Source organism: Artibeus jamaicensis, unplaced genomic scaffold, assembly GCF_021234435.1.
Source record: "Artibeus jamaicensis isolate MK-2021 breed Jamaican fruit bat unplaced genomic scaffold, CSHL_Jam_final contig_1998, whole genome shotgun sequence".
Classification (NCBI taxonomy): domain Eukaryota; kingdom Metazoa; phylum Chordata; class Mammalia; order Chiroptera; family Phyllostomidae; genus Artibeus; species Artibeus jamaicensis.
The window spans coordinates 3,961,883-3,984,163 of NW_026521407.1; the positions used below are offsets into that span (position 1 = coordinate 3,961,883).

A 22,281-nucleotide genomic window follows, 5' to 3' on the forward strand; every position below is an offset into this window, starting at 1 on the left:
CTGTAAGGAGGAAGGGTTCCTTAGCCCAGGATTGGGGTGAGGGAGGTTTAAGGAAGGCTTTAGGGGGCGGGGCTTGAGTGAAATCTTCAAGGATGGGTAGAGTTTTCCAGGTGCACACAGGGAGGTGAGGCACAGGGGGCAGCATAGCTCAAGTAAGCCCGAAGGCGGGCTGGGGGCATGATCGCAGCAAGGGCTATGGATACAGCAAGTGCATCCTGCCAAGGGGACTGCGGGAAAGAGCCGGCATTCAGGACACGTGGAGCACATCCGGCCTCTGCCACCATAAGACATTTCGAGGCCTCCATTTTCTTGCTCTGGTGAGAACAACCAAAACCATAATGTCCTAGGAATATTGTGGTTATTATTCAAGGGCTGTGTGACGGGAGCCACATTCCATGAGGGGCCGGGAAGGACGAACCCTCAATGCCTCAAGGGAGCTGGGAGAAGGCGAGGATGGCTCAGGGCTCCCACCATGATCTTGGAGGTTAACGGCTGGAGAAGGGCTCTCCACTGGCAACGCGAGAAGCCTGGGGCCAAAGGAGATGGTGTTGCAGCCTCAAGGCTGAAGACAGAACCCAAGGGCCTGACCCCACACCAGAGCTCTAACCAGTGGACACCCTGGCCAGCTCTGGTGCTAGTTCTTGAGTGGGAGCTTGGGCTGATCCTGCGTTCCCCATTTCAGGAAGGAGGACTGCTTGGGGAACTTTCCTTCTGAATGGCCCTGAGCCCCTGGCCAGCCCCATGGTTTCTCTGGTGCTTTAGAGAAGAAACAGGAGAGGAGAGCGAGAGGCAGGGGAGGCTGATGGGTAGACCAAGATGAAACAGGGGTAGGAGGTGCTGGTGAAACCAAGACCAGGGTGAGGGGAAGGGTTGAAGGTTGACTGCTAGTTGTTCAGACCATAGAAGCCTAGATCACTTGAGCTAGGACAGACCTGAGATGGCATCTGGTTCGACTTGTTGAAGAAACTGAGTCCCAGAAACATCAAGGGATTTGTTGAGGTCACACGGCATACAAAAGGCACGGCCTAAGGCATAGAGGGGGATTGTGGGTAACTCGGTCCATCCTTGCTCTTGGGCGCCTCTCAGACTGGCAGGGAAGACAGACTCTTCACAACTAATATAATCCAAGGCACATCGGGACAAGAGTGTGAAACCTCTGTGAAGTCTTTGATTCAGAGTAAGGGGAGTGATGGAATGACTGGAAGAGAGAAGAGGGGCAGACAAAGAGCTAAGACTTGCCCAGCGGAGGGAAGAGGTCCCTGTCCCACTGGCTGGGAAGGGGGAGCTTTGTCCACCCTGCTGGCATGCCCCAGTTCAGATCTCTGTTCTGATATGATAGCCTACGGCCTCAGAGACTTCCTTCTGGCGACTTCCTGCATGTCCAGAAGAACGGGTGGGGCTGGCTGCTGCTGTGATATCTTGCTGATCACGCCAAGGAAGAAAATACTTTCTCCTGGGAACAAGTGCCACCCTGGCTGGTGTGACTTGGTAAAATGAATGCCATCCTGGAAACCAAAATGTCACCTGTTTGATTCCGAGGGAGTGCACATGCCTGGGTTGCAGGCCAGGTCCCCAGTAGGGGGCGCATGAGAGGCAACCACACATTGATGTTTCTATCTCTCTCTCCCTCCCTTCCCCTTGCTCTAAAAATAAAATAAATAAAATCTTTAAAAAAAAAAAGAACATATGCCAAGGAAGGAATCACCAGGGATGAACCTGGGCAGATGCCATGGACAGGAACACGGTTGGGGAGGTGAGGGCAGGGGAGAGAGGGACCTGGAGAAAGAGCTGTGGAGAGAAGGCAACGGTTCCTTCTCAGCCCTGAGAAGGGATAGTGAATTGGCTTTCTGAGATCCTGTTAGGAAAGAGAAGGTGACTGGGGGAATGAGGAATGAAGGGAGGGAGGGACCCCAGCATGGCCAAGCTGGGGCAAGAAGAAGAAGGCTGCTGACCCCAAACCCATTTTTCAGATGGGAAAGTGGAGACTCATCCTTAGGAGGAGGGCGCTGGTATGGTCTCTTCCTGGGGCCTCACCTGCCCATCCTCTACCCTGACCCGGTTGAAGTGGAGGAAATTAACACATGCTGGGTGCCTACTAATCGAGCCTGCAATGTGCTTGATATTTTATGTACTTTTCCTGTTTAATCTTAAAAGTAACCCTATCAGGTAGGTACTCTGATTACCCCTGTTTTCCAGAAGTGCAAATGGAGGCACAGAGTGATGCTAAACCATACACCCAAGATCAGGGAGCCAGAGGACCTCAGGAAAGCAACAATTTAAGGGAATCTGGAAGCCCCCATCTGGTTGATGCCAGAACCCCTGCCTGTCCCCTTCTCCTCAGGTACAAGTGCACACACACGCACGTTATGTTTGTGTGTCTGCTGGCTCTCCAGAAACCTGTGCGGAGAGGTAGCTGTGCAGAGAGGATTGTCTGGGAACACAAGTCTTCCCATTTTACAGATAAGGAGACTGAGCTCCAGAGATGAACGTGACCTTTTCAAGGATCTATTCCCAGAGAGTCTTGCTAGGTCCCTCTCAGGTCTCAGTGACTCATCGGCCCCCACAGAGCTGCGCATGGTAGGAGTGGGCGTGAGCCCCTTGAAAACAGACCCTGTTCTGGTCCTATCAATCTCAGTACTTGGAGCGGCATCTCTCCCTTGTGGCTCAGTGGGCACAGTGGCCACTGTGTCAATGACCTTCCCCCACACGCCTCGCCTAAAGTACCTCCCAGAGCTTCAGGTTCAGCGGAGTTCTGTAACAATTGCTGGGACGAGAGAATTAATTAGATCCAAGGGCCTGAGGGTAGGGCTTGGCGGGGCGGGGATAGGGGGAGCTGGGCGGAGTGAGGGGCGGAGGATGCTTCCGGCCCGCCCACTGTATCCCAGGTTGCCGTGCGACTGACTGCTCTTGTCTTTCTCGCTGCCGCAGCTGAGCCTTGGTCTGATGGATACTTTGTGCGGCTCCGGGGAGCTCGGCTCCAAGTTCTGGGTAAGGAGGAGTCCCAGGACCGAGGTCACACACCAGTGAGCCCCTGAAAAGGCACCGGGGCGGGGGCCGTGCGATGACGGGAGGGGGTCTGATCTCGCGCCCAGAGCCGGATGCCTAGAGGCAGGCGGGACTAGACCTGCTCTGCCCTTCCTCCGTAGCGTGAAGGAGCTGGGAAAAGCGAGGCACTAGGTTCTCCTGGCACAGCCAGTGGCGTCCCCGGAATCGCAAGATGCTCCCACTTGCTGCCTTGCCCCGGTCCCCCTCAGGGGCTGACCGCAGGGTGCAGAGGGGCATTTCCCCATTAACCACGGTCCTGATGACCCTGCACTAAAGCTCAATGAAGCACTCCTACACCTCCCCTGTAGTCCAGGGCGCTCCGAGTTGTTCAGCCAGGTACTTTTGCAGGTTTGCTCCGCTGCACTCTGCCGTCTTTTAAAAGGGTTCCTGCCACCTTCTCTTCTGGGAACACAGGCAACAGGAGAGCAGGTGGCCCTCACTGCCCTGGCCTGGGGAGGGAGAGGCAGACCTCACTCTGGAGGCAGGCGCGTGCACATACAAGGATCCCAGAATTCCCTGGTGTGGAAGAAAAGGAGCCACATATTAACCTGACAAGCTTAGGGGAGGCCAGCAAGGCACCCTTGCAAACTCAGAGACTTAAAGTAACCACAATGGATGGTCTAAAATTAAAACTTACTAACTAAAAGCAGTTCATGGCCGGTAGTCACGTCCGAGGCCAGAATTTTTCCCTAACAAAGGTCAACCTTTAACTAAGCCTGTCTACTGTCTTTTCACATCTATGGTAACATACCTTTGGAATGTTAAGGTAACTTCCCTTTTCCCCAAACTCCTTGGGCACAAGCTGAGACCACAAATCCCCCAGGTTGTTATTGTTATGTTAATTGTTGACTGTTAACTATCCTTTACCCACCTATGTAAAAGAGGTATGTGTCTGTCATTTTTCCTCTTATTCAATCCCAGAGGTCCCCCCCACCTCTACTTTCTCCCACCTCCCTAATCTATCACCAGTGGACTTCATTTAACCCCCCTTGTGGCTTCTCCTTTGATTCTAATGTATAAAATAAGGTGCTAAACTGCCATTCCCTGGAGCATTTCTCAGTCCATTGAGATGTTGCTTCCCGGAGATTGTCGTCAGTTTGGTTCAAATAAACTCGCCAAAAAATTCTCTACAGGTTTAAATGTTTCTTATGGACTGATACACCAGCCCCTTTCTCAGACATCAGGGTGCTTTCCAGGCTGCCGACTGCAGCCCCCAGCCCAGCTCAGGGGGCATCGACTGTAGACAGCCCAGTGCCTGCCTGCAGTTTTCAAAACCTCCTCACAGTAGCGCCCTTGATCCCATGGCAGCCCTGGGAGGCAAGTGGTAGTGTCTCCATTTTGCAGCTAGGCTCAGACTTAAAAGGCTTGTCTGTGGTCCTCCTGCATAGGCTGGTCCCAAATCCAGGGCCTGGAGTATTTGTACACATATGCTTAGCGTGTGTGTGCCCACAGGCATGTACATGTGTGCATGCACACTAGTGTTTAAGCAGTCAGAAACCCGCTTGTGGGCTGTGTTTGGAATGGGCTGTGAGGGTTACACGGAGTTTTGAAACCTGCGGCAATGGAGCACCTGTAAAAAAATATCTTTGGGGAATTTCTCTTTTTCTCTGGGTCACTGAAGGGCTAATCAGATTGTGTAAGGTTTTTGAAGCTGCCCTCTTGCCCAGCCCTACGTGAACACCATCCGGCATCCAGCCTGGACTGGTTACTGGTCACCAGAATCTGGAGGCTGCACCTTTTGCTCATGAGTATACAGTTGACCGGTGAACAATGCAGGGGTCAGTGGTATCCACCGCCCATGCAGATGAAAATCTGTGCATAACTTAAGTCGGTCTTCTGGATACATGAATTCCCAACCACCAGGTGACCCTCAGACAATGTGGGCTTAAACTGCGCCATTCAATTGAATTGAGTGGGTCACGTGAAAATAATCTATCAATGGACCCTTGAAGTTCAAACCCCTGTTATTTAAGGGTCAGCTGTATTTTCTTTCACCGTCCACTTGAGCCTGGCTGGTGTGGCTGTGGCATGGGCATGATGTCTGGGAGACCAAGCAGAGGGCTTGCGCATCAAGGGGGTAGATGTGTCCAAGCCTCAAGTGGGAGGGCCCTCTGTTCCTGGGTGGACAGTTGACCCTGAGAGCTTAGGACTGTATAGAGACAGGCTTCAAGGAACTTGGAGTTGGGATACTCAGGATTCCCTTCTTGTTCCAAGCTTAGATTTCTTTTGGCTCCACCCTTTCATGATATTGGAGAACTCAAGAACTCAGCGCTTGGGAGCTTGGAGGAGTTAGCCCAACCCCTCATGGTGGACCTGGGGAAACTAAGGGCCAGGGAGGGAACGGGCTTGTCAAGGTCGCACAACGATCAGTTGCAGGACTGCGAAGCAGGACACCTGAGATGTGGTTCCAACTTTGCCATTGCCTGACTGTGCACCATCCGGCTTCTAGGCACCCTTGTCCCTGAACTTCGTGTGGCTCTGAGCTGTTACCTCCTCAGGGTCCGTGGGAGTCAGCGCATCTATATTAGGTCTCAGGGATGTAGTCCATGTGGGGCATCTGCTTGGATAACTCAAGGGACAAGCGAGGTGACTGCTCGTCTTCCTCACCCCAGTCTCCAAACACCCTCCATCTTCCAGTTAATCTTCTTGGCTCTTGAAAGTTGTTCCAGGCTGCACCCAGTGTGGCTCGCAACTCAGGGTGGGATAGTTAGAAAGCAGAAGGTTCCCAGCTCATCCTTGGAGGTTTGTGCGGCTGAGACGAGGGAGGAGCTGGGGCCCTCAGGGCTGGAGCTAGAGCCTCAGTTCTAGCTCAGTTCCCCCAAAAGCCTGGATCACCTGGCTACTCTTTCAGTGGGGTGCTAGTTTGCATTTCATTTGCATTGTGTATGGTTCAGGTATACCTGCCCCTGAATCTTTTTTTGTTTAAAGATTTTATTTATTTATTTTTAGAGACGGGGAGTGGGGGGGGCAGGGCGGGGAAGGGAGGGAGAAAGAGAGGGAGAGAAACATCACTGTGGTTGCCTCTCACGTGGCCCCCACTGGGGACCTGGCCTGCAAACCAGGCATTTGCCCTGACCAGGAATTGAACTGGCCACCCTTTGATTCACAGCCCGAGCTCAATCCACTGAGCTACATCAGCCAGGGCTGAATCTCTTATCTTAGGAGCTTGGGGTTGACCTACCTTGTGGGAAATAGTTCAGGGCAGCCAGGAAGTTCCTGAGCCTGGAATGAAAAAGCGGGGTGGGGTGAAGGTGGGGTGGGGAGGCATGGTTTAGGCCCTCTGAGCCACTTGGCTCTTTTCACTAGGTTAGTCTCACAGCCGCAGTTTCTCCACCTGGGAAACGGGGAAATAAGCCATTTCCCAGCCACCTCACAAGATTCTCGTGGAGATCAAAGGAGACAGAATGTGAAATGATACTGAGAACTGAAAAATTATGGCTGACGGGTCAGGCTATTCCTGGGAAGAGGAGTGAAGAGAAAGAGAAACGAGGTTAGAAGGGAATGTCAGATCTGGCAGGACCTACGAGAAAGGGGCTGGAAGGGCCACTGGGCCAGGGGCCCCCTTTTCAGCTACTTGCTGGGGGTTTTGTAACTTCAACCCTAGATGAACCTGAGGGTAGCAGGCTTGAAGGGACTCATGACCCCTGGACATATGTACGCACACACCATGTACCGGATGAATGATTTAGCTATTTTTTTTTTTAATCTTTCTCTTATCTCTACCTAGTCTGGGTCAGATTACCAACATCTCTGAGGGAGACTTGGGAACAGAAATAAATTCCAAAAGAATGAACTATGACCAAACTGCCCAGGGCTCGTCAAGCTAAGGATACCTCTAGGACAAAGGAGATAGGGTGTTCCTTTGCTGCACCCGGTTGCCCCTTGCCTGGAGGATTGCTCTCTGTTCGAGCAGCACCCAGGTGGTGAAGACAGTATATAGAGAAGGGCCCAGGACTGCTACCCTCAGGAGGTCCTGACCTGTTGCAGAATCAGCCTTGATCTGACGGCCCCAGGAAGCTCCTGGGAGACTGATGATGGCTCAGAAATCAGAAGATTCTGCCCAGGAGAGCCATCTGGAAATGGCAGTGATTGCCTGATGAGTAGTGACTCCCCCATCACTGGGGGTATGCAAGCACATGGTTAGTGACCACTTGGTAGGGATGGTGGAGAGATGATTCAAATCAAGGAAGGAGTTGGGGGTCCCACTCTGAAGTTGTGTGGCCAACTGGGAAGAAGGAAGATGTGGCCAGTGAGAGGTTGGCCAGGCCCTCCTCTCATTTTCCAGACCTCCCTTCCCCTGGCGCTCTCCTCACTTTAGACTTGGAATTTACCTAATGGCAGCTCTTGGTAGAAACCTGTGGGTCTCTTACTGCTCAAGTGCCAGCACCTCCACTGTTCCCTTGACTGATTACCCACCCTGGGGAGGGGCAAAGCCCTAGTCACTCAGGGGCTCAGCCCCCCCACATCTCCTGCTCTGCTCCAACCTGCCCCATTCTGTCACTCACTAGCCTTGTGACTTGGAGCAAATCTCTGTCTCGGGGCTCCAGCTGAATTTAGGTGGGCTCTGGGGCTCTGTTCCAGTCTAGTTGCCCACTCTGGGAGTCTGAGCCTCAGGCTTGGGAAGGGGGGAGTGGCAAAGCCATGATCAGGGCCTTCTGAACTCTCTGGCTCCTGGGTATCACTGTGTTCCCAGGCTCTTCCTCCTGGGTGGCTTCCTGGTCTGAGTAGGTGACCCCTGGAACTTATGAGTAATGGATAAGACTCTGATGTTGAAACCGGAAAAGACACCGCCTGTCACGTGCCAAACCCAATAGGCAGAGACAGGGATTGAATCTTTATGGGCCCTTTATTCTCAGATCGCTGTTGATCTCATGCCGTAATGCAGGGGTGTCAAAACTCATTTTCACCGGGGGCCGTATCAGCCTGGCAGTTGCCTTCAAAGGGCCAAATGTAATGTTAGGACTGTATAAATGTAACCACTCCTTAACAGTTAAGCAAGAGCCCGGCACTGCTGCTGGGTAGAAACAAGGTGCCAGGCCGGATAGAACAAGCTGGGCCCGTGGGCCTTGTGTTTGTTTGCCACCTGTGCCCTAAGGGACTCATCTTACATTTTCTTTCCAAGCCAGCATTTTTTTAAAAGATTTTATTTATTTATCTTTAGAGGGGAAGGGAAGGAGAGAGGGAGAGAAACATCAATGTATGGTTGCCTTTCATGCGTCCCCTGCTGGGAATTGGCCTGCAGGGAACTGGCCTGCAACCCAGGCATGTGCCCTGACTGGGAATCGAACCACGATTGTCTGGTTTGCAGGCCTGTGCTCAATCCACTGAGCTACACCAGCCAGGGCCCAAGCCAGCATTTTTTTTATAACAGGAACAAAGTGTGGTGAGGGGGTTTGAAATTCAGGGAAAATTAGATGAAAAACTGCAGTATTCTTGCCCTGGGCAGTTCGCCCGTTCCCAGGGGTGGGTGGTCCTCCCTCTCTCCCTGGAACACAATGGCCCGGATGCCTCCACTTGTCCCCAGGCTGCAGTGTTTTGCCGTCCTGCCCCAGGAGGTCGACTGTCTCTCCCTGGAGCCTGTAGTTTCTGAAACAAAAGCTTAAACAAACTCATTACTTACTAGGCTTATAACTATTTACCTTAAACTCTAATTTCCCAACTCTTGAGTACCCTATCAATGGCTCTGAAATAAAGACCGTGACATCCGAGGCTATGGGAAGCTGGCAGTGGCAGGGCCCCTGAGGTGGCCAGTGGGCACCCAAGCTCCTCCGTCAGGAACCAGTCTTTCCTGCCAGGCCAGGGCTCTTAGAACCTCCTTCCTCCATCCCCATCGGGGACGGTGAAGTTGGTACTGGATGCCTTTGACTTCTGAGCTCCTGGCTTCTGGCGGGAGGATTTGGCCCCCGTGGTCCCGGGCTGGCTTCTCCCCACCCTGCTGCTCTCTCACTCACAGAAGGAAGTGAGGGAACTTTGCCAAGCCCATCTGCTGGCTCCTAGACGGGGAGCACCAGGCCAGCCCCCAGGGAGTCCCAGCAGGGGACCGCGGGCTCAGCCACCCAGGAGGCAGTGTCAGAGTGCCTGGGCTGTACCCACCCTACCCTGCTGGGACTGTCCCAGAGGCAACAGGTAGAGTCGGACCCCTGAAAGGGGTTGAGACTGGGGTGTGCCGCTGCTGCATGGCTGGGTCTCTCCCCTCTTTGACCTGAGGCTCATTCCCACGGGGGTCGGTGCTGGGGGAGGGGACTGACTGGGGCTTACTGCTCAACTGGATTTCTCCTCCTAAGTGGATATCCAAATGTGTAGTGCAGCGGTTCCCAGAACCTCAGCCAGTCTGTCACTCTGTGGCGGGATGGCAGCCCTCGCCTCAGCTCTGCGAGAAGAGCCTAAGCAAGGAGGTGCTTTGGGGGGGTCGGGGGGTGGCTACAAGGCTGAAAAGAGAGTTTTCATGTTTCTGGTGACCTGGACACATATGTCCTATCCCCAAGGTGGGATGTCCTGCTGGAGCCGTATAGGGTATAGAGAAAAGACTGTAGAACTCTGTGATTTGGGATGAGACCGGAGCTGGACGGCCCGGGTTCGAGTCCTCACATCGGCCCAGGTCGAAGGCTGGGACCTGTCCCTTTCCAGCCGTGGGTCTCGGCTGCTGTGAACATTAAATGATAATCCTGGGCCCTGGCTGGGTGGCTCAGTCAGGTGGAGCATCGTCCCGTGTGCCAAAAGTTTGGGGGTTCGACCTCTGCATGTTTGATCCCCCAGTTGGGGCACCCATGGGAGCCACCGATCAATGTTTCTCTCATGTCGATGTTTCTCCCTCCCTTCCTCTCGCTTTCAAAATCAATCCTCGGGTGAAGAATAAAAAAGAGAAACCTGGGACAAAGCAGTGCTGAAATAACCGAAGTTGTGGGCTGGCACTGCCCCTTTCAGAAGCTGCAGGGCCAGCCAGACCTATGAGCTCTAGGCTGGCCGCCCCCCTCCCCCGCTGCCGCCCCCCCCAGGCCCTTCCTTCCAAAGGCCGCTGTTTCAGCCCCGGTAGGTCAGTGAGTGTGAACGGGGATGGGAGCTGCGCCTGGTCCCTTCTGCACCTTCATTTCCGCTGAAATAAATGAACTTGTCAATTGGTCTCTTCTCCCTCCTCCCCCTCCCCCCGCCCTGCCAGAATTGAGGAAGTCATTACTCTTCTGTCAACAAGTCTGGGGTGGCTGGGAGCCTGGGAGGTCACTGACAGAGCCATGGCCTAGCTGGGGCAAAGGGGCCTGGGGTCCTCACGCCCCCCTGCCTTTACTTGGGTCTGTAGGGATTTCAGCCTTAGTGCCCCTGAAGGGGCCCCCGCGTGAGGTCCTTTGCAGGCACCAGAACTTACCGGATCCATCCTGCTGTTTAATCCCATTGTTCAGGAAGCTGTTGTTGCTGTGGGAGCTGTGTGGGTGACAGCTGTGACAGCCGTGGAGTGACAGAGAGGAGTAGGGACGTGAGGTCAGAGAGGTGCGGGGAGGCAGATAATGAGGGTGTTGAGATCCACGTGGGGACTTCGGCTTTCACCAAATGAGCTTTGAACTAGTGCAGTAACGAGGCAGCGTGGTCTGGCTCAGATTTCATTAAGATCTGCCTCTCGCTGCTGCGCCCGGAGAGATTGCCAGGGCAAGTGGCAGGCGGGGAGGCAGGACGCCCGGGGCAGGGGCTATGGCAGAAGTACAGGTGGGAGAACGGGGCACAGGGAAGTGGTAGGATTCTGCGTCCATCAAGGAGAATGAGCTGAAGTTGCCTTTTTGTAGATAAGAACAGTTGAATAATAGCACTCTCGTCTAGCTCTGTCTGATCGTTTGAAAGAGTGATCAGGATGTGAGGGAGGGTTGAATGTGGCGCGTGAGAGGCAGAGAAGAATTCAGGATGACTCCAAGGATTCTGGCCTGGGAGGAGGAGAGAGTCGCCATTCATCAAGGCGGGCAGGCCGGAGAGGAGGGGAGGGGATGGGCGGGCGTTCTGTGCTGGACTTGCTGTGCAGGTCATGTCCCGTTGGCGTCCTCGCTCTGGAATAAGTAGTCTAGGTCCGTAGGCGTGGATGGGTACCCGCTGCCTTCCGCAGAGGGCTCTGCCCTGTTGAGAGGTGTTTATCTGAAGGAAAGAAGCCCAGGCTGGACTTCCCAGTGGATCAAAGCGACCACCTGAGTCCTCACACCCCCATCTCTTCATTTTTTTTAACAAATGGGCCTTCTTTTTTAAAATTTTTTATTTATTTATTTTTAGAGGGAGGGGAAGGGAAGGAGAAAGAGTGGGAGAGAAACACCAGTGTGTGGTGTCCTCTCACGTGTCCCCTACTGGGGACCTGGCCTGCAACGCAGGCATGTGCCCTGACTGGGAATCACAATGGTGGCCCTTTGCTTCACAGGTCCATGCTCAGTCCACTGAGCTACACCAGCCAGGGCTGCATCTCTTAATTCTTTAAAAATTTAAAGATTTTTTAGAGAGAAAAAAGGGGAAAGGCGAACCACCCGACGCGGCCCCTAAAATATTTTATTTATTTATGCTTAGAGAGGAGACAGGAGGAAGAGAAGCATTGATCAGTTGGCTCTTGCATGCCCCCAGCTGGGGACCTGGCCCATGACCCAGGCATGTGCCCTGACCAGGGATCGAACCAGTCACCTTTGAGTTCGCAGGCCAGCACTCAGTCCACTGAGCCACATCAGCCAGGGTCGCCCATCTCTTGATCGTTGCCACAGTGCAGGTTGTCTGTGCAACCAAAACTGTGTCCCCACAGCCTCTTGCTCCATCACCTGCTTTCCCAAGTGTTGCTCTGTTTGCATGAAGCTACTCCGCTGTCCATTCACTCCCCCGTGGGGAGCTGCCCACGCCATCAGGTTCTCCCACTGTGACTCACACATGGAGAACGAGGTTCAGAAACATGAAGGGACTTTCTCACAGTTCCATGGTTCAAAAGTGGCAGCCCACACAGGGTGCTCTGTATCAGGGTTAGGTTCTTCTTGTAAGGGCCACTCTCCACGTGCCTCAGAGAGCCATCCCCAGACTTGCACACCCCTGCAGGGATTCCCCATCATGCCCTTGAACTGGGGTTCCCTTGTCAATCGATGCATGGACCATTTCTGGGCGCCTCCTGCATACGTGGCCCTGGGCTGGGGGTTGGAGGGTGTGGGAGGTGTGGGAGAGGAGTTGGAGCAGGGCTGGTGTCCATCCTCGAGGGCTCACATTTCTGTAGGAGAGAGGATGCATTCACAGACATGGGGGGCACGGCGTGGGGAGAAACCCCAGTTTGGCATCACAAGGCCTGGGTGCCCGTCTCAGATCCCTGCTGCCGTGTGGTCTGTTTGGCACCTGTTGCCAGAGCAGGTGAAGCCTGCTTTCTCTTCTGCGAGCTGAGCCTACTGCTGTTCTTCCTCTCTACTTCTGGAAGTTGTTCCAAATCAGCCAGCCAGTCAGTGACCACGTAAGTGCTGTAATAAAGTGTCACTGAAACAGAAGGGGTCCTTATCACTCTCTGGTAATAATCACTTACCTGCCTGTCAAGGCCATGCATACCAAAAGGCTTCCGTAGGAGGCGAGACTCAGGCTGGGCCCAGAGAGGTGGGCCATGCACTGCAAGCTAGGATACGTATCAGTCTGCATTGGGCGTGGCCTTGGACCGGCTCCTGGATGGAAACTGAGTGGGTGGGATTAGTGGGCCTGCTGAGCTGAGAGCAGGGTGGGGGACTGTCCGCCAACAGTAAACTGGGTACAAACACGGGTCCATTCACACAGTAGCCCACCCTGTACAGCAGTCGGGACTGGGTGTGCCCACTCACACTCAGCCCCAAGGATGACACCCACAAGCGCAGTGTGAGTGAAAGAAACCAGACATGAAAGACACATCCTGTAGTCTCTCTAGGAGGATCCCAAATGTGCAGAATTAATCCACGTGGTTAGGAGTCGGAGTGAAATTGAAGAGTGAAAGTAGGCTGAGGAAAGGAAGGCAGGGTATGCGGGTCTCCGTGAAATATTTTCTTACAGTGGAATAATTCTAGCATGTAGATAGTTAAATAGTTCAAATAGATAGATAATTCAGGGTCAGGAGAAGGCCTCAAATGCCCTAGTAATAAGCTGAGACTTTGTCTCTTAGGCAGTAGGGAGCCAGGGAAGGTTTAGAGGGAGAGTAGAGATTATCCTTTTGTTCATTCATTCATTTACTCAACAAAAATGTAACTTATTTAAGCTGACTTTTTTTGGCTGAGCGCCTACTATGTGCTAGGTACTGTTCTAGGTACCTAGGATACATCAATCAATGAAAGACTTTCCTTTAAGGGACTTATATGCTGGTAGGACGAAATGAGAAGAAACCTAGTAAACTAGTACATAACAGGAACATGTGGGAAGGTGGCAGGTACTACATAGAAAAGAAAAAACAGAGAAGGGCAAGGAGAGTGTATTGGGGGTGCTGGGGTGGGGTACAGGTGGCAACCTTAAACGGGGCTGGTCAGGGCAGACCTCGCTGAGAAACAAAGACTGCCGGACATCTGGGGGAAGAACGTCTCAGGCAGAGACAGCGAGTGCAAAGGCCCTGAGCCCGGTGTGTTCAGAAAACAGGTCCCTGGCAGGGATGATGCCGGAGGGGCAGCGAGAGAGGTCGAGGGTCGGTGGGAAGAGGCTCCGCATAGGCCGTGGTAGGCAGCTCTGGTGGGGTGTGTCAGGCGGAGATGTCGGTAGGCAGTTGAATGTAGAGTTGGGGATTTAGAGAGCAGTGGGGTGGGAACATAGACTTGGGAGTCATTCGTGCGTAGATGGGACTCAATGAGGCAGCCAGGGAGGTGGGAGCAGATGGAGAAGACAGAGGAGTGGAAAGGACTGAGCCCCCGGCACTCTGACATCCAGCGGGGGAACCAGCAAAGAGACTTACTTAGAAGGGGAGATGGAGGAAGAAGGGGGAGGCCAGGGGAGTGTGGACAGGGACCAGGACCCCTAGGACACGAACAGGAGAGACCAGAACCCCATGGAAATAGTTCGAGAAGAGGTGAGGGACCATTCCTGGGGCCAGGTGGGAGGGGCCGGGTGGGAGATGTTCTCCTCCCAAGGTTGCCCGTGAACAAACCAAGGTGCGGAGAGGTGAAGATTTAGCCTCTTGCCCAAGGTCACACCACCTGAAAGAGGTGGAGCCAGTTGTGCTGAACTGTGCAATAAACGATATACACGTGGTCGAAATGCATGCACTTTAAGTATTAACAGAAATTCTGTGATGTTTCTGCATGGCAAGGACGAGGAAGCTCAAGAGGGTGGGCTATGAGAGCAGTACAGCCTCACCTTCCAAAGCAAAAGAAAATAGTGATTATAAAGTACTAGTAAAGACAAATTGCTTAAAATGTGGAAGTAGATACCGGAAAAAAGCTAGCATATTTTACCCCTAAACTAAGGGCGGGGGAGTGATGAGGCAGGGTACTATTTTCTTTTTCACAGTTTGACTTTTTAAATTATGTGCAAATATAACTTTGACAATAATAAAAATGATAATTATTTACATTTTTAATTAGAAGGTAGGGGATTAACCATTGTAAACAGGTGTCTCCAGGTGGATGAGATCGTGGGTGGTCTTTTTTCAATTGTTTATATTTTCTGAGCTTTCTATAACAAATACCTAATTCTTTGCAAAAAAGGGAAAGAAAGATTAGTTGATTTCGGGTCTTGGAGGAAACAATCTCAGTACAGTATGTGTTTGAATGTATTCCCCCATCTTTCCCAAGAAAGTTCTTAGAGTTATAGTCAGAGACAAGGGAGGGGGGTGGCTTGTCTGGACTCACTGGGCCCCCAGGCCCTCGGTGCAGGACCAGGGCAGCTGCACAGACTGAGGTGGCTGGCGCCCTAGGCTCAGTGACTTACAAAGCTGTCTCCCATCCCATTGGGCCTTGGAGCTTACACCCCACAGTGAGGTGGGTGGGGTGGGGGATGACCTTCCCCATTTTCAAACAGAGGCATGAAATCTCGTGGAAATTTTCTATCCTTTCTTGGAAGAGGCAAAGAGAGGAAGTGGCCTCTTCACCCATGTGCACATGTTGTTTTGATAAAATAAAAAATTACTTAGGGGAAAAAAAAAAGAGTAGAAATCCAGAATGACAGAAAGCAGACCAGTGGCTGGATGGCTATGCAGGGCACGGGGAGCTCTCGGAATGATGGACATACTCTGCACCTTTACCTGCCAATCGTTTTGCAGGGTGTGCAACTGTTACCCCATCGGATTGTGCGCTTTCAATGGGTGCAGTTTATTGTGCTTAAATGATACTGCAGTTGAGAGAGAGAGAATATGGGGAAACGGGGACAACTGTGACCTCCGCAGAGGGCTCACACCTGGAACCACACCTGATGGTTTGCCCACTTACCCTCTGACCCCGTGGTGCGTGGAGCGTCTCTCCGGCCTCGCCACTTCCCTTGAGGGAGAGGCCAGTTCCTGAGAAGGTGGCCACAGCACTGAATTGTGCCCTCTGTCCCCAGGACTCCAATCTGTCGGTGTACACGCACAACCCAGACCTCACTCCGTGCTTCCAGAACTCCCTGTTGGCCTGGACCCCCTGTTTCTACCTGTGGGCCACCCTGCCCTGCTACCTGCTCTACCTTCGGCGCCACCACAGAGGCTACATCATCATCTCCCACCTCTCCAGGCTCAAGACGGTCAGGGCTCAGGGCTTGCCTTCGGGTGGGGGTGGGGTGCTTTTCTTAATGAATTCCTTCCCCCTCCCTCAGCAGCTGGACAAGCTTCCTTAGCCTCACCAGCTGGCCCTGGGGCCATGGCAGCTTGCCAACTGGGTTTGCAGCCAAATGAAATATTCCCTTCTTGGGGTGGTGCAACCGAATTTTCCATCAAGGTTTTCCCACCCTTAAGAAACTTCCTACCAATGCCCAGCCCAGCTCTCAGGGCTGGGCTCAGGCAGGTCTGGTAGCCTCAGGAGCAGGGAGGAATTGTCCCTTCCTCTGGGGACACACCCTCCAACATGCGTCTTGTTTGTAGGCCGTGGGCATCCTGCTGTGGTGCGTCTCCTGGGCCGACCTCTTCTACTCCCTGCATGACCTGGCCCACGGCCAGGCCCCTGCCCCCATCTTCTTTGTCACCCCCTTGGTGGTGGGGGTCACCATGGTCAGTGTGGGGCCCGGGAAGCTGAGTCGAGGAGGGTCTGCCATGGGTGTGGGATGGTGATGGGGGACCCATGGGTTCCGAGGAGAAGACTGGACACCTGGGCGATGGGAAGGAGATGGGGGTGACCCCACAAACATCCAGCCATGCGGGATGGGGAAGGAACGGGGGCAAGTCCAGATGTGCATGCCCTGGCCCAGCTTCCCCTGCCCTCCCTGCACAGCTGCTGGCCGCCCTGGTGATCCAGTATGAGCGGCTGCAGGGGGTGCAGTCCTCGGGGGTCCTCATCATCTTCTGGTTCCTGTGTGTCATCTGTGCCATCGTCCCCTTCCGCTCCAAGATCCTTTCAGCTGTGGCAAAGGTAAGGGGAAAAGGGCACCTGCTCAGTCCAGCCCTGTGCCCCTAGGGGGTCACCTCAGGGCTCGAGGTCACTGCTGGGTCCCGGGCTCCTCCCCTCTGCCCCTCTGGAGGTTCAGTCCTCTTGTGTCGTTCTCTCCTTGCTGTATCTTCTGGGAAGCAGAGTGGGGCGGGGGCGGGGGGAGTGCTCAGGCTGAGCGCCACTGTAATTCCGGAGAATGGGGCCATTGTTGGCTATTTACGGGAGTGCAGGGGGCTGTTCTGTAGCCACCACCAACTGCAGGGTCCGGTGGGGTTTTCCAAGGTCTGTAGTGAACGTGTGTTTGCAGACACACGTGGATAGGTCTGGCTTACCCGGACTTTCCATGCCATCGTTTTCCCCTTTCTTCTCACCTGTCTCAGTTCCTAGCCTTCCTTTTGATCTGCATTGAGGCTGATGGTGGGGAGTAGGAACACTGAGGGTCAGGCCAGTGTCTCCCCATTTCTCCATCTCAAGGGGAGGTAGTCAAATATACTCATGAGAGCACAGCCTTGGAATAATGCACTTATTCTGTGTGATCCTGGGCAAATTCCTTAGTCTTTCAGAGCCTCGTTTTCTCAGGTGTACACTGGGTGTCAGAGGCTTCCTACCTTGTAGGGGTGACAAGGGGGTCAGACAAGGCAATGAAGGCAAGCCCTTGGCACAGTGCCCGACATAGGGCAAGTCCCCACTGAACAAACAGTGGCCCCCTATGACCCCACCCGTCTCAGAGGAGCCTGAGGTTCTGCAGCTCTTCCCGGTTGTCCCCGCAGGGCAAGATCTTGGACCCCTTCCGCTTCACCACCTTCTACATCTACTTTGCCCTGGTGCTCTCCGCCTTCATCCTGTCCTGCTTCAGGGAGAAGCCACCATTGTTCTCCCCAAAGAACGTTGACTCTGTGAGTTTTCCGTGGAGGCCGGTAGGAACAGAGGCTCCACGCCCACCCCTCGGCTAGCCCTTACCTGCATTCCCCCATCCCTCCCGGTCCCTTCCATTCCCGGATCATCTCTACAATGTGCCATCTGGGGCTTGCAGCTGGAAGGCCAGAGGGCCTCCTCCCTCTACTCTGCCTTGAGAGGGGGGGCATTCCTGACTTCTCCCTTTCCACTCACTCTCACCTTCTAGAACCCCTGCCCAGAGGCTGACGCTGGCTTCTTCTCCCGCCTGACCTTCTGGTGGTTCACAAAGTGAGTTGGCTCCCCCTCCAGCCTGGGCGAGAGGGAGGGGTCAGGAGACAGGGGTCAGGGGAGGAAGGGGAGCAGGCTGGAAGTTCAGGGGCCTGAGGAGCTGGGCCTGGCTGGCCCCTCTGCTGCAAACCCCAGCCTCAGCCATGGGGCAGAAGAGGATGGGGAAACTGTTTAGGCTGGAGGCTGAGTGCAAGGGCCAGGCGTGGCCCCGCCCTGACCCCAGGCCACAGGCCAGCCCTGCATCTATCTAGCAGGTGGCTCTCAGGTGTCCAGGAGAGGCCCAGGGTCTAGAAGAAAACCATAATTAGTTCTACACTTCTATCACCTCCTTGGCCACCTGTCAGAGAGGCTTGAGCAGGATAATTGTGTCCCTGACCTGGGCGACAGCTCAGTAACTGTGCAGCACTGAAGAGGAACCCAGCCCGCATGACTTTCATTACCAGGGCCCAGGGGTCAGTGGGGCATCTGGGGAAGAGGGAGAGAAGGGGCCTGAGATGGAACTTGGGGTGGGAGGCAGTGGCTTCAGCTTGTTCTCACTGTGGCAAATAAAGGAGACGCCTCCCTTAACCACAGCACCCTAGGGAGACCCTCCTTTCTGGAGACCTTGGTCCCAGCTCCAGGCTGCTAAACTCTGATTCCCATTTGGGGCCATCTGCCTGCCCCAGGTTGGCCATTCTCGGCTACCGGCGTCCTCTGGAAGAGAGTGACCTTTGGTCCCTGAACAAGGAGGACTGCTCCGAGGTGGTGGTGCAGAGGCTGCTGGAGGCCTGGAAGAAGCAGCAAAAGCAGGCAGCACGGTGAGTACCCCCCCCCCCCGCCCCGCCCCAGTGCCCACGCCTCTCCACCCAGTCCCTGCATGCACCCAGGTCTCCTGCAGGGGAGGCTGCTGACCAGGGAGGGTTGCAAGGCTGGGGGTGGGGAGAAGAGCAAGGGTAGGGGGTCCTGAGGTGGGAGGCTCAGGCCTGGGTACGGCGGCTCTCCCCAGCTGTCCTGAGGCCGGAGGATGGCTGCCGCTTTTGCAGCACTTACTCCACCCAAGGCGTGGCCCTGAGCACAGAATGAACCTGGTCTCCAACCCCCCTACAGTGTGTATTCTGCTGTCCCCTTGTTGCAGAAGGGGACACAGAGGTTCACTTTGGGTTCAATGCTACACCCAAAGTCCCCCGGTTGGTGGTGGCACAGCAGGAACCCACACCCAGTTGTCTGGCTCCCCTGCCCTTACCCTGCACCACCCTGCCCAACGTGGAGGTAGATTCCAGGGCCTCCCCTCAGGAGGAGCAGGGCCTCTAGTCCTGCCTTGTCCTGTCTGAAGGCAGTGGCTGGAGAAGACAACTCTCCAGCCAAGGAGCCTTCCCACGGGCAGCCTCCCTGTCAAGGACCCCACCCCTGGCTCACTGGCAGCCACGAGAGATGGAGCTCTGAGTCCTCCTTTCCTCCACCTCTGACTCTGGGGCTGAGCCCCCACCAACCCGGGGCCCGGGACTCCAGTGCCTTTTCAGTCAGGCGTCCCTGACACCAGCTGGCTTTTGGAGGAGAGGAGCCTGGCCCTTGGGCTTAGTCAGCAGTGTCTTCGCTTCTACAGTGTGGAGCCTCTGGGAAGCCCCATGGCTCCTGTGTCTTCCCGGCACCCCCCCTCTGGCCCTCCACATCACCTCTACCCCCTCCCTGTGCAGCTCCCTGTGACTAAGCCACTAGCCTTCCCCGCCTGTGTGTCCCTTCCCTCACTGCATCCTCCCTGGGGAGGTCGGGCCAAGCCAGAGGTGGGGGGTTGCCTCAGAGGTGGGTTATAGGCCTCAGATGTCAGACACCGCTTAATACCCTCTGGCACAGGAGGACAGAATCTCTTGTGGAATTTACCTGGAAAGTCGTGTTGTCCATCCTCCTGCCCCGGCCCCCAGTCCTGAGAGCCCAGAAAGCAGTGCCCCTCTCCTCCCCACCCATCCCAGGCACTTGGCTTCACGGGCCCATTACCCACTGCTCCTTCCTTCCCAATCGGACACAGGGTCGCAGTGGCTTCTGGGAAGACAGTCTCCAGGGAGGACGAGGAGCTGCTGGGGGGCCGGTCCAGGCCCCGGGAGCCCTCCTTCCTGAAGGCCCTGCTGGTCACCTTCGGCCCTGGCTTCCTCATCAGCTCATGCTTCACGCTGGCCCAGGACCTGCTCTCCTTCGTCAGTCCCCAGCTGCTCAGGTCTCCGCACGATTCCCCTTGCTGCAGCCCTCCCCTGGGCGGGGCGGTGGCTGGCTGTCCCTGAGGACTGAGCCCAGAGGAAGGGACAACATATAGTGAAAAGAGTCCCAGACCAGGAACTGAAGGGACTCTGTCCACTTTCTGTGTGCCCTTTGGCAGTGGCAGTGGCAATGGCTCTGCCTCCTTGTTTCTCCATTCATATCCAGCTTGTCTTTACCATATTACGTGCCGGACTCCCTTGTGGATGCGTTAAAGAAAGAACAAACATTCTTTCTTCAAATCCCACAGAGAAGTGTCCCTACTCCCATTTTACAAACAAGGAAGCCGCAAAACTAAATTTTTTTAAATAATAAAAACAAGTGAGGAAGCGGCAACTCAGAAAGGTGAAGTGACTTACCCAAGGGCACACAGCCGATAAAGTTGGATTTGAGTCCAGGGCGCTGAACTGCAGCTACACAGCACTCTTCCCAGATGACAGGCAGGCTCTATCATTTGTCATAGGAGTGGCTTGAGTTCTCAATAGAGGAGGAGGAAAGAGCGCTACCTAGCAGCTGAACCACTAGCTCCTTGCCACTCCATTCATGCTTTTGTTTATTCAATGACTGTTGAGCCCCAGGGGACCGAAGAGCTATGGTCTTAATGTCTTGTGGGGGAAACCACTGGGTGAGTCCATTAGGGCACAGTGCTGGCGGAGGTACTCAGGTGTCTGGACCCCAGGAGGAGTACAGAAGCCAGCTTGGGAAAGAGCATGATATGTTTCCCAGCCAGGGAAAGTATAAAATTTGGAAGCACAAGCAGGGGTTAGTTAACCAGGGGAGGAAGGAGGGAAAGGGGCAGCCGAGCCAGAGTCACAAAGGCCTGAGACAGCAGGAGTCAGGAGATCCAGGCATTCCTGATGGCCGGGAGGGATGCTGGAGGGAAGCATGAGCAGAGGGAAAGGCAGAAAGACAAAGGGAGAGGGGAGAGTCAAGGAAATTCTTGAAAGATTTGCAGCCAGGGAGGGGCAGCTGGTTTGTATTTTGGAAGGATCCCCTGCCAGCAGTTTGGGGGATAACAGAATAGGGGGCCAGATGAAAGTGGGTTGACCAAGGCAGATGGGAGCCCAGGCCAGGAGTCAGACAGGATTCAGAAGCAATGCTGGAGATGAGGGGTGTGCCAGGAGAGGGAGGGGTCAAGGGCGACTGGAGGATGATGGATGTTTTGCTGAGATGATGAACTCAGTGGGAGGAGGGGGCTGGATAACAGACAAGGTAGTGAGTTGAGTCGTGACCACATGGTTCTGTAGTTCAGCTGGGTCCCCCAAGATGAGACTGCCATCCAGACGAAGGTCACATTTCAGAGCCATTGGTGGAAGCCCAGGGTCTCATATCTGTGGCTAAGCTTTGCCAGGTGGGGGCCCCAGATAGAACCTTGGGGAGTTCTGACAGGTAGGGGGTGGGCAGAAGCCTGGCGGGGAGGGGCCAGGGATGGAGGAGCAGGGCGCTTGCAAGATGGCCAGTAAAATGGAGCCCGAGGAAGGCCACAAGGATTTTGTTTGTGACTTTGCCAAGAACAGAGACTGGGACAGAGGGAAAGGCCCTGAGAGCAGGGGGTCTACAGGGGAGACGGGGGCCACAGAGGTCTAGAGACTTCCCGTATAGAAAGATGCATTCATTTCCTGTGGCTGCTCAACAAATTGCCATGAACTGGGTGGCTTAAAACAACAGCAGTTTGTTCTCTCCCAGCTCTGGAGGCCAGAAGGCTGAAACGAAGGTGTCGGTGGGGTCGGTTCCTTCTAGAAGTTCTGAATGGGAATCTGTCCCTTGCCCCCTAGCTTCTGGTGGTTGCCGGCAGTCCTTGGCATTCCTCAGTTTGTAGAGGCGACACTCCTATCTCTGCCTCCTCCTTCTCATGGCCCTTTCATGAGTGTATCTGTGTTTCTATGCAAATCTCTCCTTCTCTTATAAGGACACCAGCCATTGGATTAGGGCCCACCCTAATGATCTCATCTTAACTTGATTGATTATGTCTGCACAGACCTTCTTTCCAAATAAGATCACATTCACAGGTACCAGGGTTTAGGACTTGAATGCATATTTTTGGGAGGCACATTCAACCCCCAGAAGGAGAGGCCTGGCTGTGACTATAGAGGTAGATCCACATGGTCAAGGCAAGGTGTGTCCCAACGTGGAAGAGAATTGGTCATGTCAAAGGAAAAGGTACAGAGCTGCCAGCAGAAACGAAGCTATTGAAGATCAGGAGCAAGGGGGGCGATGATGGAGCATGTTCCCGAGGAGGTAGATGGGATCCAGAGCTTAGCTGGGCAGGGTCAGGCCAGGAGAGCTGGAGGGACATGTCTCCTCAGGCAGCAGAGAGGGAAGGAGGCAAATGTTGGAAGGGAAG

At 54.3% G+C, this 22,281-nt stretch overlaps 1 protein-coding gene across 5 annotated transcripts in view; it reads left to right on the forward strand.

Moving 5' to 3' along the window:
* The first annotated feature begins 2,897 nt into the window (after positions 1–2,897).
* ABCC3 (ATP binding cassette subfamily C member 3) overlaps positions 2,898–22,281 on the forward strand; it is a 45,750-nt gene continuing 26,366 nt past the window's right edge. For 4 of the 5 annotated variants that reach the window (XM_053655840.1, XM_053655845.1, XM_053655843.1 and 1 more), the window contains exons 1-8: positions 2,898–2,988; positions 15,511–15,687; positions 16,025–16,150; positions 16,371–16,508; positions 17,297–17,422; positions 17,650–17,711; positions 18,377–18,507; positions 19,707–19,899. In XM_053655840.1, the coding sequence (XP_053511815.1) occupies positions 2,944–2,988; positions 15,511–15,687; positions 16,025–16,150; positions 16,371–16,508; positions 17,297–17,422; positions 17,650–17,711; positions 18,377–18,507; positions 19,707–19,899 (998 nt within the window). In that variant the 5' untranslated portion in view covers positions 2,898–2,943. Of the gene's footprint in view, positions 2,989–15,510; positions 15,688–16,024; positions 16,151–16,370; positions 16,509–17,296; positions 17,423–17,649; positions 17,712–18,376; positions 18,509–19,706; positions 19,900–22,281 lie in introns of all 5 variants that reach the window. The other variant, XM_037129596.2, reaches the window with a different exon arrangement.